The sequence below is a fragment of the Dipteris shenzhenensis genome, chromosome 25 (assembly GCF_047967505.1).
Source record: "Dipteris shenzhenensis isolate YYH24624 ecotype China chromosome 25, Dip_SZ_1.0, whole genome shotgun sequence".
Taxonomy (NCBI): Eukaryota; Viridiplantae; Streptophyta; class Polypodiopsida; order Gleicheniales; family Dipteridaceae; genus Dipteris; species Dipteris shenzhenensis.
This window is the reverse complement of record NC_141620.1, coordinates 2624070-2638707: the sequence shown is the minus strand read 5'-3', so window position 1 is coordinate 2638707 and position 14638 is coordinate 2624070. Positions and strand designations below refer to the sequence as shown.

Here is a 14638-nt window from a genome sequence, read left to right as displayed (position 1 = left end):
CCACTTAATCTATGATTGTAAAACAAACTTAAACTAAACGTCCTGCGTGTAACGTCACGATCGTGAACCACGAAAGGGAAAGCTTCCTCTCTGTGGGCAATTTCAGTGCAAAGCTTTGTGAAGTTGCCCTCTGATTTGTTGATATTGGCAGCATCCGGTGGCCTTGTTTGCGCCCCCATATTGGAAATTCAATTCAACTTATAGTTGGAAATCCTAAGGACCTTCCATCGCCTCCTCCCCATAATCATTGCCCCACAAACAGCAGGTTAAAGTATTTGTCTGGGAACCCTTAAAATTCAACTAAACCTTAGCGGTCCCGTTAATTGTCTTAACTAAATGGGTGTTTAAATGGACCAGTGGGAAACCACTCTTAAAAAAATTTCCATTCGTCTCTTGAAGAAAACGGTCTACTCAAGTTCAAAATCAAGCGTCTTCCCGCCCTTTCTCTTTCTCTCCTTCTGTGCTGCTCATTGTCATACGAGATCACACATTTGCTTTAGCCCGCCATCGCCACAGAACTCCACCTATGTGCAAAGCACGATGCAATTTGAACGGCACACTTTGATTGACAGCTTGCTGCAGCTTTATCAACCTCGGAGACGCTCATTTCTTCAGTCTCCTATCGTTTGTTTCTCAGCCTGCATGGGTGAATGGGTTGCATGATTACAGGTTGTCTGCAAACCGGAGTGCCACAATCCGCATTTTCCTTATGGCAGATCGGTGCGTTTCAAACGCCTAAACTCGTTTGCGATCTATCTGTAGATTCACTAATCTGCGCATGCTTGTTATTTCTGCTTCAATGCTCAATTAAAGAAGGCCCTGTGTATGTCCATGTGCTCATTGAAGAGGTTGATTTATTATGAAGGTAGCCTGTGCGAACGTTCATGGCCACATCTATATTTTTGGAAACATTGCGTTGCAACTTGTTTTCTACATGTTGGAAACACTTCGTTTACAAACATCACTGCAAGGAGGGAGGCGCGAAATTCCTTCCTGACGGCTCTGCTTTGGCCTCAGGCGGATAAGTTGGCATTGCCAAGCACGTCTGACGATCATCCGTGCAAGCGGGGAGGACAAAAATCGTAGTTGTTGTGTTAATGCAAAAACTCATAGACGGAAGCCATACACTCTGCGTCTTGACACATAGTCGCCTCTGAAGCATCAGCCTGAACCGATAGGTACCCCATTGCTCAAACAATCTGGATATTCAAAAAGCTCCCCCATCTGTCTGCATAGTCTGCGAACACCAGCCACATTAACCTGTCAACGAGATTTGTAGCTAGTCTACTAGAAGAACCGGAACAAATGGCAATATGAAGTTAACGCCAGAAAAGAACGAGACTGTGGTGGCTAAGAAGGCCAATTATATTTCTACTCATGAATCAAAGCGAGTTGCATGCTTGTTCCAACGTCGAACACTGAGCAGCCGATACATCACCCTTAACCTTAGGACTTAAACCACCGATGTACTCCTAAGTATGTCCAGAGAATCCATCTTGACATGCAGAGTAAGCGTCCAAAATAGATGATTATACTCCTGCACGAAACCATGCCGCTGAACTATAATTTTATTGATTAATTATGCCAGAATGATTCCTCCAAAATTTGGATGCTCAATGACTTGAAATCAGCCCACAGAAAATTATTATGCTCTTCTTGCTTTTGTGGCTGCCACCAACAAGTAGAAGCAGGACCATCAAAATGCAAAGTGGCAAATGTAATTTTGAGAATTTCAAGCCTGGGAAACAAAGTAAGATACTGGTCTAACTTGTGGTACCAATCCTCAATGTCCATGCTATAAGACTCACCCCTCAAATACGACAATTGAATCTTATCATTGAGGTATCAAGATCTATCTCTTTGCCTATTAATATCATCTTGTTTGAGCAAATCCAAAGCTTGAGGATGGTTGTTAAAGGGCATGGATTATCTATCCAGACGATGCATTCTGCTACAATTGTCCCATTCTTGCTCAATGATAGTAAGCTTAGAAGCTTTAATATCCTGCAATTGCCTAGCATGAAGAAGCTTTGAGCTGCTGTTGAACAATAGTGGTGGCATAGTAAGCAATCTGCCTTAACATCTAAGAAGACTATCTCCTTTCTTCTGGAGTTTAGTGGGGAGAGAGAATTTGGGGAACCAAATTCTTTGTAAAGGAACGTGCGTTTGGTGAATGCATGTTTTGATCACCAGCCTTTCTGTCCATAGAAGATTGGAATTGCATCATTGTAGACATCATTTGTTGTTGCTGTGAGAAGCAGCAAAACCGAACGGAAGTGAGAGAGAGCCAACCTCACACACACCAAACAAGAAAGGAGAGAGATAGATGAGAGGAACTGCAAGTGATCTCAGGAAAAACCCCCTAGAAGATTGCTCGAGCTCACAACACTGCTCAAGAGGCACTAGACTAAGATGCCAATATACCAATGAGGGGGGGGGCTATATATAGCCCCCAGCCCCTCGCTGGTCGGTCTGCAGACGAGGGAGCTGACCAGCTTGCATGTGGGCCGACCCACGAGACCACCTGGCTTAGGGAGCCGACTTGGCTTAAAGGGGCGGGCACGCCCACAAGAAAAGGCCCTCACTCTCTACGGTCACATTAGGAGATGTTGACCTCCAACAGTTGCATCTTTCTGTATTCTTGTAGGAATCTTTTCTCTTCCATTTTGGCATGCCTTTTTCCTTCATTATGTGCTTTTCTTCATCATCTCTAGCACCTTCTATAGAGTCCTCTCTCTAAGGAGGAGAAGGGCAAATATGCAGGTTTGACTCAGTTTCCTTCAGTAAAGGTAATGTTTCTGAGTCATCCGCTTAGCTCAAAACATGTGGCCTTTGCAATGAAGTGTGAAGAGAAATGGGATATTAATCATTGGAAGACTTGCAAGTTTTAGAAACAACATGCTGAAGTAGCAATAATTATTTAGTAGGATGTCAATGAAGTCAAAGGTCAATAAAGGACTCGGAATGAGGTGAAGTGTTTAATGAAGGGGAAGAATCTTTTGAGAACACTGACAATGAATGGCAATCATTATACAATGGTTTGAGAAGAGAGGGAAGTTACAATGCCTAGTACGAAACTTCCTCTGGTCGGGATCGGATGGCACGTGCAACACTAGAGCCAGGGTGGCTCGGCAGACTGTGATTGTGCACCACAGACGTAGGGGGGACTGGGCATTATTGACCCAGAGATGTAGAGTAGAGCCCTCTTGGGTAAGCTGGTTGTGAGATCGGGATCGGATGGCACGTGCAACACTAGAGCCAGGGTGGCATGGCAGATTGTGATCGTGCCACAGATGCAGGGGGGACTGGGCATTATTGACCTAGAGATGCAGCGTAGAGCCCTCTTGGGCAAGCTGGTTGTGAGAGGCCTTACTCCGGGTGCGGAACCTTGGAAGCTCCTACTCCAATGGGGGCTTCTTGGGAACACACCTCGCACTGGGGGGCAATGGCAGCAATCCTACAGGTGGATCTTCTTCGAGGCTCCGTTAACAGGGACGGGCTCTCCGTCGATGCGGAGTCTCTACAGAGTGTGGTAGAGATTGGCAAGACTCATACGGGCTAGGCCGTCTTGTAGAGAGAAGTTTGAGAGGCAGCCTCTCATTTGGCACCCAGATGTCAGAGATTTGGAGGGGCACATGCTGGGGCAATGGACTCATATCGGATGGGCATAGTGGGATATGGGACCGGTTAGATCCTTTGGGACATGGATACGACTATAGAGGCTTGTAGGCAGGCGCTCTCCTACCTCTGAGGAGCAGGTATCAAGATGCAAGAGATTGAGGAGGTGATCTCGGACTCTTGGTGGGAGGGACTACGGAGCCCATGGACCCCCCCATTGCTGGTCAGGACAGTTCTTGCGCATAGGGGTCCGATCCGGATCCGCTTTTTTGGGAGTCTCTTGGTCCCCCCCAGTCTCGTTTCTATTGGGTGGGACCAGGAGGCTCATTGCAAGACGAGTTGGAGTTGGAGGAGGAGACAGAGGTGGACATAGAAGACTTGGAGTGGCAGAGGTCAGGATTGTGGGTTGCTTGGGCAAGACTTGGTACATTGATCCCTCCATCTTATTGACCCTAGAGGGAGCGGTTTGGTGGGAAGGCAGACCCTTGTGCGACCTTCAGTGGGACCCAGGGAAGTGGTTTTGGCTCGCTCGCATAGGGCACTTGGACCGGATAGAGGTGGTCTCCTTCTTCTCGTATGCCACTCCCATCGGGCGTCGTCTATAGCTAGAGGCAACAGCGTGGTCCCCTTCGAGGGAGCGCCACTGGCTAGAGCAGGATGTCCCGCGAGAGGTCATAGGCCGATTTTGGCCCTGCCTTTGGATGAGTTCGCGCCCGTGGAAGATCTCTTATTTCTTTTGGCTGTTGGTGCATGGGGGTTTGCCCATCGGCCCTTGGCTAGAGCAAATGCGGATTGATGGCAGAAAATTTATTTGTCATTTTTTCAAGGATTGCAGCTCCATTGATTGGATCTTGTGAAAGAAGGCTGTTTTTTTTTTTTTGTTGTTGTTGCAAAAAAGAGACTTTTATTAAGTAAGAAAGAAACTTGCTAGAGCAAGCTCTGTGCGGAAATACCACATGCTAAGCATGTAATAAAAAACACCTAAGAAGAATGAGGTACCTGGTGGAGCAAGGGCCACTCATGTTGGAAATGGAGCAAAAGACTCACTTAATTCTCACACCCTCTTCGGAATTTGATCAGCTCCGTCTCTCACACTCAATGATGCAGCTCATTGATGAAGACCTCACGCTAACAATAGAGAATAGATAGCACATACAAGAGAGAGAAATAGAGAGATAACTTACATGGATTCTTCCACCAAGTAGTGGGCAAAACAAACTTAGAGGTGAGCACAAAACAATCAGCGAAGAGCAGGGCAAAATTGACAACTCTTTGTAGGCTAATCTCGCTGAACTCTTGCTCCACATTGCCTATTGTAGGCTTCAATGGTTGATACAAAGTGAGGGGAGAGGGGTGTAGGAACAAGAATGGAGATGGATTGTGAACACAAGAGAACAAGAAGTGAACACAAGTGAACTCCAATTGAAATGTTCAACCAAATGAAGTACAAGTACTTGGTATATATAGTCCAAGTACTAGAACACACTAAAACTCCAAAATAGACTAAGTCCTAGTCTATCCCACACCACCATATCATTGCATATATCTCTACAAATTCCCCCTCATCAATGATATGGTTGAAGTACTCTGGAATGATCTTAGAAGTACCTGAAGTACCTAAAGTACCATGGTTGCACAAATTCATCCACATGTGGATATAGCAACCGATGGGAGTACAAAAGAAAAGAATGCATTTTACAACCCCCCTTAAATTGTTTGAATGTCTCGTATCCGCAAGCCATGTCGATGGCGTGTGAACAGAGGTGCTGACAGGCTTTTAGTAAAGATATCTGTCACATTGTCCTCAGTGGAATAATATGTGAGATCAATGAAGCCATCTGTGATATAATCCCGCATGATAGTGGTTTTCAATGTGTTTCATGCGAGCTTGAAATACATGATTGTTCCCAAAGCAATGCAACTGATAGTGGTTTTCAATGAGTTTCATGCGAGCATGAAATACATGATGGTTCCCAATAGCAATGCAACTTTGGCTGTCAGAGAAGATCGGAGTTGTGTTACCATCTTGAGCATGATACAAATCATGCAGAAGCCTCCTTAACCACATACATTCCATAGTGGCTGAATTTGCAGCTTTGTATTCTACTTCACTGGAGGAGAGACATGTGGTCTTGCTTCTTACTGAGCCATGAGATGTATGCTGAGCCCAATGAGAAGCGATAGCCGGAAGTGGACTTGTGATCATCGATGTCCCCTGACCAATCTGAGTTGGTGAAGCCACTTAGAGAAATGTCACCATCTGGAGCATAATGCAGCCAATAGGAAATTGTACCTTGTACAATAACTGAGAACCCTCTTCATTGCTTTCCAATGCGTGACTGTGGGACAATGCATGAACTAGCTAAGAAGCCTTGTGGCATAGGCAATGTCTAGCCGTGTGAGAACATAAGTAGATCAAACTGCCAACCAACTAAATGCACAACGTGCCATCAAACTTTTCAGCTGTATCATGCTTACTTAGCTTAATTCCCTTTTCCAATGGAGTGGCCACATGCTTACAGTTCTCTATCTTAAATTTCTGCCCTTCAAATATTTTGTCTGTGACATAGGAATCCCTCCTTGGGTTTGCCAAAATTCAATGCCAAGACAGTAGTGTAAGAGGCTCAAATCTATCATGTCAAAAGTAGATTGCACTGCTGCAATTTTCTGCAAATTACTGCCAGCGAGTATGATGTCATCAACATAAAGCACAAGCATGACCAACTGAAATCTAAAATTTAAAGGCTTAATCGAGCTTTGTAATCTAGACTCTATTCTAATTTCTAGCATTGGCCATTATAGTGCTAAATACAAGCCTCCTAGGGCATAATCATCGGAGAGTGGACAAACAGCCACGGTGGAGGGGCGTAATGCCACTGAAGACTCTGAGTGGAGTGTTGGAAGAATAACTCCCGATGGTCCCAGTCGCGAAGGAAACGTCGTCTCTTTTCCTTCCCTGCCCGGGACTCTCCCTGAATCTGATCCCACTGACCCTTGAGCGTGTGAATGATCGTGCTCCAGATATCTGCGAGGGTCTGGGTGGTAGAAGAAGTCTGAGCTCCTACAGTCTGCGCGCATCTGGAAGTCCAGATATGCCAGCCTGTGATGCTCCCTATGATCTCCCAAACTGGGTGCCGAGGCGTCGCTCCTGCATCTGTCTCTGTCAAATGCCATGGGAAGCTGTCCATGTATGCCCAAGTGGCCTGCGTGATGAAAAAGACGGGATCCTGTCTAGAGAACTCATAGGCCAAGTGATGTCCCGGCTCAGTGCTGCACCAACAAACAGCTCCCCAAGTGATCGGTCCTGGGTGTAGCCCTAGCTAAGATCCCCATGATTCCCTTCCAAACCGTCTGCGCGTGCGAGCAGCTCCAAAGGCAATGCTTCAGGGACGACTCCTCCTGAAGACACATCTGACAATGCCCCTCCTGCCCCATCTCTCTCAACCAGCTACCAACTGGAAGCCCCTTGTGTGCCACCATCCAAAGGAAGTAGGAGATCTTCCTCGGACGCCAACTAGCCCAAAGAGTCTTCCAGAAGGTGCGAAGAAAGACCAAGGATATCCCCTGGGCATACCACCTATGTGCCTGTGTGGGTAGCCCATGCTGGAGAGCCCCAAGAGCACGCCGGCCCGTGCGTGCACTGTAAGAAAAGAAGGGGGTAGGGTTCTCTGAGGTCTCCGACGGTGGCCAAAGCCACTCCCCTGGGTCCCACCCCACCTCTGACAAGGAACAGCCCTCCCATATCCAGAGTCTCCAATCTTGGTTCTGCATAATCAGGGGGTCTATATGCCAAGTCTTCCCTTGCAGCCCTACAATGCGAAGGCGTTGCCAGGGAAGCTGGGGGTCAATCACGGCCTCTCTGCTCTGTAGGCGACTGTCATCAGTGATGGAGAAGAAATGTACCGAAGAATCCGAGAAGAGGCCTGCCACCACCAAAGGAATGCCTTGTGGAGTGAACTGTCCTAGCCACCTCTCATCTCTCGGGAAGAGCTGTCCGCGGTGCCTACGGGAATCCTCCAACATGCAGGGATGGCAGCATCAATCTCCGCTCGCCGAGCCTGGATCCCACGTGCCGTACCTACTGCTGCTGCCAGCTCGCCTGGGCTCATTCTACTGTAGACGTCCCTCCAAACCCGGAACAAGCGCGCGGGTCCATGCGCCCAGAGCACCCAAGGGATATGGGATCTCTCTCCAAGCTGACGACCTGTATCATCTGTCACCTGGCTGCTCCAGATCAAGGGCTGTCTGTCTGTCTCCTCTCGACAGCTAGGGGGAACCTGAGAAAGGCTGTGTCGCAGCCTCCTCCATACCGAAATGAGGCTACGGAGGAAGGGGGAATGGGGTTGAGTCAAAGGAGCTGAAGTGAAGATCCATCGAATAGAAGGCTACCAAACACCCCCTCTCTGGGGAGTACACCCACTGAGACCATGCTGTAGCAAGAGCTTCCACGTCTGTCCTCCTGGGGTCAGACCGCGGATGACTAGCTTGCCAAGAAGTGCCTAACTGTGCAGCTTTGGATCTATAATGCCAAGGCCGCCCTCTGCCTGGGGAAGAATGACCGTCTGCCAGGCGACCCTAGCTCTGGTGGTGTCGGAACCGTCTGAACCAGACCATAGGAAGTTCCGCACCAATCTCCTCAGCTGGGCTACACAAGACCTCGAAAAACACCAACAAGAGGCCACATACCAAGCAGTGGCAAGAAGGACCTGGTTGACCATAAGGGCCCTGCCTGCCAAGGAAAGCCGAGCCGTGCTCCAGAAAGCAAGCTTTCGTCGTATGGAGGCTAGGACCGGCAAGAACTGCTGAGCCGGTGTGATGTCCAGGCCTACCTGGAATCCCAGGTAACATGTCGTCTGTCCTCTAGGGATCCAGCGAAACCCCAAGAAAATACCCCACTGTGAGCTGGCTCCCGGATCTGTAAGAAAACCAACTGACTTATGCCAGTTGATTTTCGCCCCAGCCGCAAGGCAAAAAATCTTTAGAGATAGTCTCACTCGCTCCAGTGACTCGACATCATCCTGCACATATAGGGCTGTGTCGTCTGCATACTCGGAGTCCAGCAGCTCGGCATCCTCTCGAATAGGGAGACGCATCCTGCGAAGACCAGTGGTACGAGCTCGAAGGAAGTGTGTCATGGCCTCCGCAAAAAATAGGAAGAGGTAAGGCGCTAATGGACAGCCCTGTCGCACCGAGCGCTCGAGTGTGAATCTCTCCCCCATCCTGCCACTAATGATAACCCGATTGGAGGCCGATCTGTAAAGGCTAGCAATACCTCTGATCCACTCGTCCGGGAAACCGAACCGAGCGAGTGTACCTTCCAAGGACGAGTCTACCCTGTCGTATGCCTTCTCAAAGTCGAGAAGGAGTATGGCAAGGTGCTGGCCACTGTGCTGGGCCCATTCCGTCGCCTCTGAGAAAGTGAAGATGTTGTCCAAGATGCTGCGATCTTGGACAAAACCAGTCCGGGTGTCATGAATCAAGTCGTGTAGCAGGGGGCGGATGCGACTGCTGATCATCTTGGCAAGGATTTTGTAGGCGGTCGGGAGGAGGGTGATTGGGCGCCACTGTCTGATCTCCTGGCGGTCCCCCCCTTTGGGGATGAGGCAAATCAGGCCTGTCGCAAGGCTCTCTGGCATCTGCCCACTGGAGAAGATGTGCTGGAAGGCTGCGAGCAAGGGTCGGTGGATCTGCTCCCAAAAAGTGGTGAAGAAAGCTCTAGAGAGGCCATCCTCACCTGGGCATTTCTGCCCATCAATAGCACTCACTGCATCCTGCAACTCCGCAACAGTGAAAGGTGCGAGAAGGGTGTCGCTCATGCTGGGCTGCACGAGTCTCGGTGTAGAGCTCCACACCTCCTCTCTGCAAATGCGGCCACGAGGGTCTGGGGGCTCCTGCTCGAATAATGATTTGTAGAAGTCTGTCGCCAAGTCCCGGACCTCATCTGGATCTGTCCTGACACTACCATCCTGCGTCCTAAGGGAACGGAGCTGCTCCTATGCTGACCTCTGTCCATGAGTCCTAAAGAACTCGCTGCACATCCTATCGCCTTTCCTAGCCCAGAAGGACTTGGAAGCATGAAATGAAAACTCTGAGCGACGCTGGGTAATCTCCTCTAGCATGGCTCGGGCCCCCGAACCTCCTGCTGTCTGAGCTCCTCAGAGCCAGGAGAAGACTGCTGCATCCTCTGAATCGAGGCGAGATCACGTCTGAGACCCCTCTCCCGTGCCCAACACCGCTGTCTGATCTGAATCGCCTCCTGCTGGCAAATGCGGCTAGACTCAGCAAGCGCCTGAGCTACCTGTGCTGCCATATCCTTGGTGGGGTTGCACTCCTGCTCCCAAAGGTCCACTATCCTGCTGTGAACCGTTGCTTTGGTGTAGATGGAATCTGGGATCCGGCATGAACGTGGAGGTGAGGACTGAGAGGCCGAGTCCAGGACTAGGATGACTGGGGCATGGTCTGAAAGTGTCGTCCCTGGAACCACTCCTGACTCTCCTCCTCTGCCAAGCGCCCAATCACTAACATAGAAACGGTCCAGCCGCTCCAGGAGTCTGCCTCCCTCCCTCCTGTAGCCCCAAGAGAAGTCTAGACTCCCAGGCCATCTGCGAAAGTATGGCTCCCTCCAGCTGTCCCGACCTCCCACTGCAAAGAGGAAGGAGTCCCAATTTGCCTGCTCTGCGTGAGCTATACCGAGGAACTCTGGGCCCCTTCCCTGCTGATCCTCTAAGGTCTCAAGGTTGTTGAAGTCCCCTCCTACAATCCAAGAGTCCATCTCTGGCAACAGGTCTGTCAAGGATCTCCAAAAAACGGATCTACGTTTGAGATCAGTCGGTGCGTAGATATTGAGGATATCGATGCGAGATCCCTCAATATGCAGGCCCACCCAAAGCGCACGTCCTGGGATCAAAGTGCCAAAACCAAACACATGCTGAACTAGAGAAGCATCGATGGAGGTGCAGACACCCCCGCTTCTCCCCTGCTCGCCAATCGAAGGTTCCCAGTAGGTGTGGGAGCGTCCTGTGAGGACCTTCCCACAAATACTAGTCTGTGACGCCGAAAGCTTGTGTTCTTGTAGTAGGAGAACATCTACCTTTCCCACCAAGGCTGGCTGGAGCTCTTGTCTGAGCACCATCTTCCTGGGGCCATGGGTGCCTGATGAGTGGAACCCGTTAACGTTCCAAGAGATAATGCGTAAACTCATGAGGAGGGAAGGTGGGCCACAAACAGCTGTCTGCTTGGGGTCGAAGTCGAAGTGGTCGGAGGATGTCCTGTGTGGAGACGGAGGCGCTTCTGTAAAGGTTTCGAAGGGGAGGTCGGATCATCGGACCCATCCTCTAAAACCTTCAGCAGAGGGGAAAGGCCCTTCGTCCCATGGTGGTAAGCTCTCTCTAGCCAGCTCGACGCCTCTGCGAGGGAGATGTCGTAGAAGCCCGCAACCTCTGAAGTCCTCCAGGGACGAAGCCCTTCCGTGTAGGCCCACTCTAGCGGTGGCCTAATAATGACCAGGAGTCGGAAACGTTTGGCGCTGTGGTGCCAACGCAGACGAACATCACCCTCCTGCCACTGCTGCTGAAGAAGCTCCGCTGCTCTGCTACCAATCTAGTCCTGCACTTGCTCTTGGGTCTGGTCACGTATCGTCTCCCAAACATTTTCATTCGTCCATTGCTCACTCCCTTCACTGGAGATAGTGAAGGAATAGCTAGGACCATCGTGCGGAGCTAGAATGGACACCTTACCCTCCGCCCCCTTGCGGAGGAAGAAGATGCTGATGTCTAGGCATGCGGGAAAGGAGCCAATACCCGCTGCATCCAAGTAGTCCCAAGGACCTGCTCGGTAGAACTCCAATGGAAGAGCTCTAGGAGCAGCCCTTGGGCTTGGGGATGAAGATGAGGAGTCTGAACCGGAGGGAGGGGAGCTGGCCACTTGTGGGGAAGAGCCTCTCCCCGTCGTCGGGCCCGGAGGGATGGACGAGGGTGAGGTCTGTGCTAGCTTCGGGGCTGCAGGTGGTGCAGGTGGAGGAGGGGGGGATTCCTTCTGTATCATGCTCGAGGAAGAGAGTGGCGCGGAAACCATTGGTGCGGGGGGGGAACCTGGAGGGGGTGGGGGTCGGAGAATCGAGGAGGAGGGGGGAGGGGGGGGAGGGCGGGATGAGGGCTGAGGGGGAGGGTGGCTGACCTTCTCCTTACCCTTCTCCTTCCCCTTACGGGGTTGCTGATGAGTAGGGATCATCTGAGGGGGCTCTTGCTGTGGCTGGGAAGGTTTTTTGGAGCCTGCTTTGTTGCCCTTCCATTTTCGATGGACTTTCGTCCAGCCTTCCCCTTCGGGAGGGGATGTCGCTGACTGGAGCGGAGTATCCTGAGCTGCTTGACTGGGGGTCTTCTGAGGTTCCGTACCCGTGAAGCGAGAACATGAGCGAGCCTGGTGCCCGAAGCCGTGGCATCTCAGACACTGGTTTGGGCGACCAGTGACCAGAATGCGCTGTGTCACCACACCTGTGTCTGTCTCTATCTCGAACTCCGAGGGGATGCTCTGTGGATCAAGGACTGCCACTTTGACACGTGGCACCCCTTGGGCTGCCGCTGCATCAATGTAGGTGTCCTGCATAGGCCAACCAAAGTGCGCCCCCAGGTCCTTGATGATCGGGCGAAGCTCGGTTGCGAGACCTGGGAAGATAAGGGTAACTGGGTGTCGAGGAATACGAAAGCGGGCGTCGAAGTCCGCTACACTGAAGCCCTTGTACCAAGGGACCATGAGAATGATCTTCCCACCCACAGAAGTAGGGGAGCGTTTGACCATGTCGCTCGCAGCCTGTGCTAAGGAGAGCTTAAGCTAGAAAATGCCACGTCCCATGAGTGCAACCTCCTCAATGTGACTGTCCTCGAGGTAGAGGGTGGACTGCCAGTCCCTGATGTCTGCTCGTGAAGGGGAGTAGCCAATGACCCTCCCATAAACTGATGTCTGGGAGAAGTCCGTGGCGGCCTGCTTCACCAAGGAGACCTGGTGCTCTGTCAAAGTGACGCGATAGGCTGATGCAGGGGGGGGTCCATCTGGGCCACCGGTTTCGGGCACGTAGCCGCCATTTCGCTTGACTAACTGCGAACTCCCAAGGTGGGGAAGGAAAGGAAGAGGAAGGGGGGAGGAATGGGAAGCGAAGCGCGAGCGGAGAGGGAGGTGAGGTGGAAAAAAAAACGGGTGGGGTGAGGTGAGGTGAGGTGAGGTGAGGCGAGGGTGGGGTGAGATGAGTGGAGTGGAAGTTGGGTGAGGTGAGTGGAGAGGGAGTGAGGTGAGCGGAGAGGGAGTGAGGTGAGCGGAGAGGGTGGGGGCGAGGAGCGGGCGGGTGAGGCGGGTGGGTGGGGAAACGTAGAGCAAAAAGCGGTGGGGAGCGTGGAGCGGGCGGGTGGGTGGGGAGCGTGGAGCGGAAAGGGGTGGGGAGCGTGGAGCGGAGCGGGTGAGGCGGGTGGGTGGGGAGCGTTGAGCGGAGAGCTTGGAGCAAGGAGCGCGGAGCGGGTGAGCGGGTGGGTGGGGGCGTGGAGCGGAGAGGGTGGGGAGCGACGAGCGGAGGGGCGGTGAGAAGAGGAGGGGGAGCGTGGCGGAGAGGAGGAGGAGTGTGGAGGAGAGGGGGCGGCTGGCTGCGCGGCAGCAGCTAGCGGAAGGAGAGGGAGGGGCCACGCAGAAGGCGGGGGGGGGTAGACGGGGCACGACAGGGAGGGAGGGAGCTCGCAGGAGCACCTTCACAAATATATTATCTGATAAAATTGCTGCAGCTCCTTCTCAACTTGTAAGACCTCTGCTTTCAGCTCTTGAGTGCGTAAAGTCTCTGAAGATGGAGCCCTAAATGAAGGGCCAGCCTCGGCCACTGCTTGAACAAACTCCTGAAAAGCTGGAGTACGAGCAAGGTTAAAGGAAAGGTCACACTCATAAAAGAGCTTGCGAGTTGCCCGACGAGTAGATGCAAGCAAAGTTGTGACCCAATTGGCTCGTAAAGTCCTTGGCTTGGGTGGTAACTTGGATGAATTTGGAAACCTTGGAGGCTTCACAACTCACACTGATGCCCGTCTAGTGGAAGCACTACCAATAGAAAAAGAAGCCCCTTGTGTAGGTGGTGAAAGTGGAGGAGGGGGTCTAGATGTCATAGATATAATGGGACTCCTAGGAGGAGATCCATGACCTACTAGTGTTGATGTGGCCTCAACTCGTGCCCTCTTTGATGGGCCACTTGGTGTGCCTCCCAAGGAAAGAATTACATCATCTAGAACTTCTCCTACACATGGATTGACACCCTTTCCAGTGATACCAAGAAGATGTGCCCTTACACGAGGTGCACTACCACGAAATGAGTCACCACAATGCTTACACTTCCATTGTTTCGAACCATACTGTTGCTCCACATGCACTTGCTCCCAAACAACGTCCTTTGCTCGGCCCATCTCTAAGCAGTTGGCTGCTATACTATCCTAAGTCCTTGGAACTGGTTACAAGTTACTCTATAGCCCTCTGACACTTCAAGTCTTTGACCTGCGAGACAACCAATAATCCCTTTGATTATCTGTTGCTTCAAGCTTGCAAGACAGTAAATTTTTTATTGTGAATCGTGAATGTAGTATACTATAGTAGTAAGTAATAAGTATACCAATGAACATGACCAGCTAGCTGCTTCCAATGCTCACAGTAGCTAGCTAGCTGGCAATTAGCAGCATGCAGCAATCTACCTGCCAGGCTCCAACGTAACGACACATGACAAAAAGGGGCATGTAGAAATTTTGCCAACGTTGAACGTTCAACGAATGATGCACGATAGAAAGGGGTCATCGAACAGAAGGGCTATCGAGCTGTATACGAACAAAAGGAGCTAGTGAATCATGAACGAACCAAAGTGGCTACGAACCAAGCACCTCTGTCGTCATGTGCTAACGAACCATTTGTTCTTGCATCCACGATGCATTTGCCCTGTTCGTCGTTCAATTGGCATTGGATATACTGCATGCAATCGATTGTTGCTTGTGGTCTTAGGCTGTACTTG

The 14638-nt window shown here is 51.1% G+C and overlaps 1 protein-coding gene across 1 annotated transcript in view; it reads left to right on the top strand.

Annotated features, from left to right (window-relative positions):
- Positions 1 to 391: 391 nt before the first annotated feature.
- LOC147885306 (mitotic spindle checkpoint protein BUBR1-like) overlaps positions 392 to 14638 on the top strand; it is a 55730-nt gene continuing 41483 nt past the window's right edge. The window contains exon 1 of the mRNA XM_087396990.1: positions 392 to 720. Coding sequence (XP_087253116.1) covers positions 710 to 720 — 11 coding nt within the window. The 5' untranslated portion in view covers positions 392 to 709. The remainder of the gene's footprint in view (positions 721 to 14638) is intronic.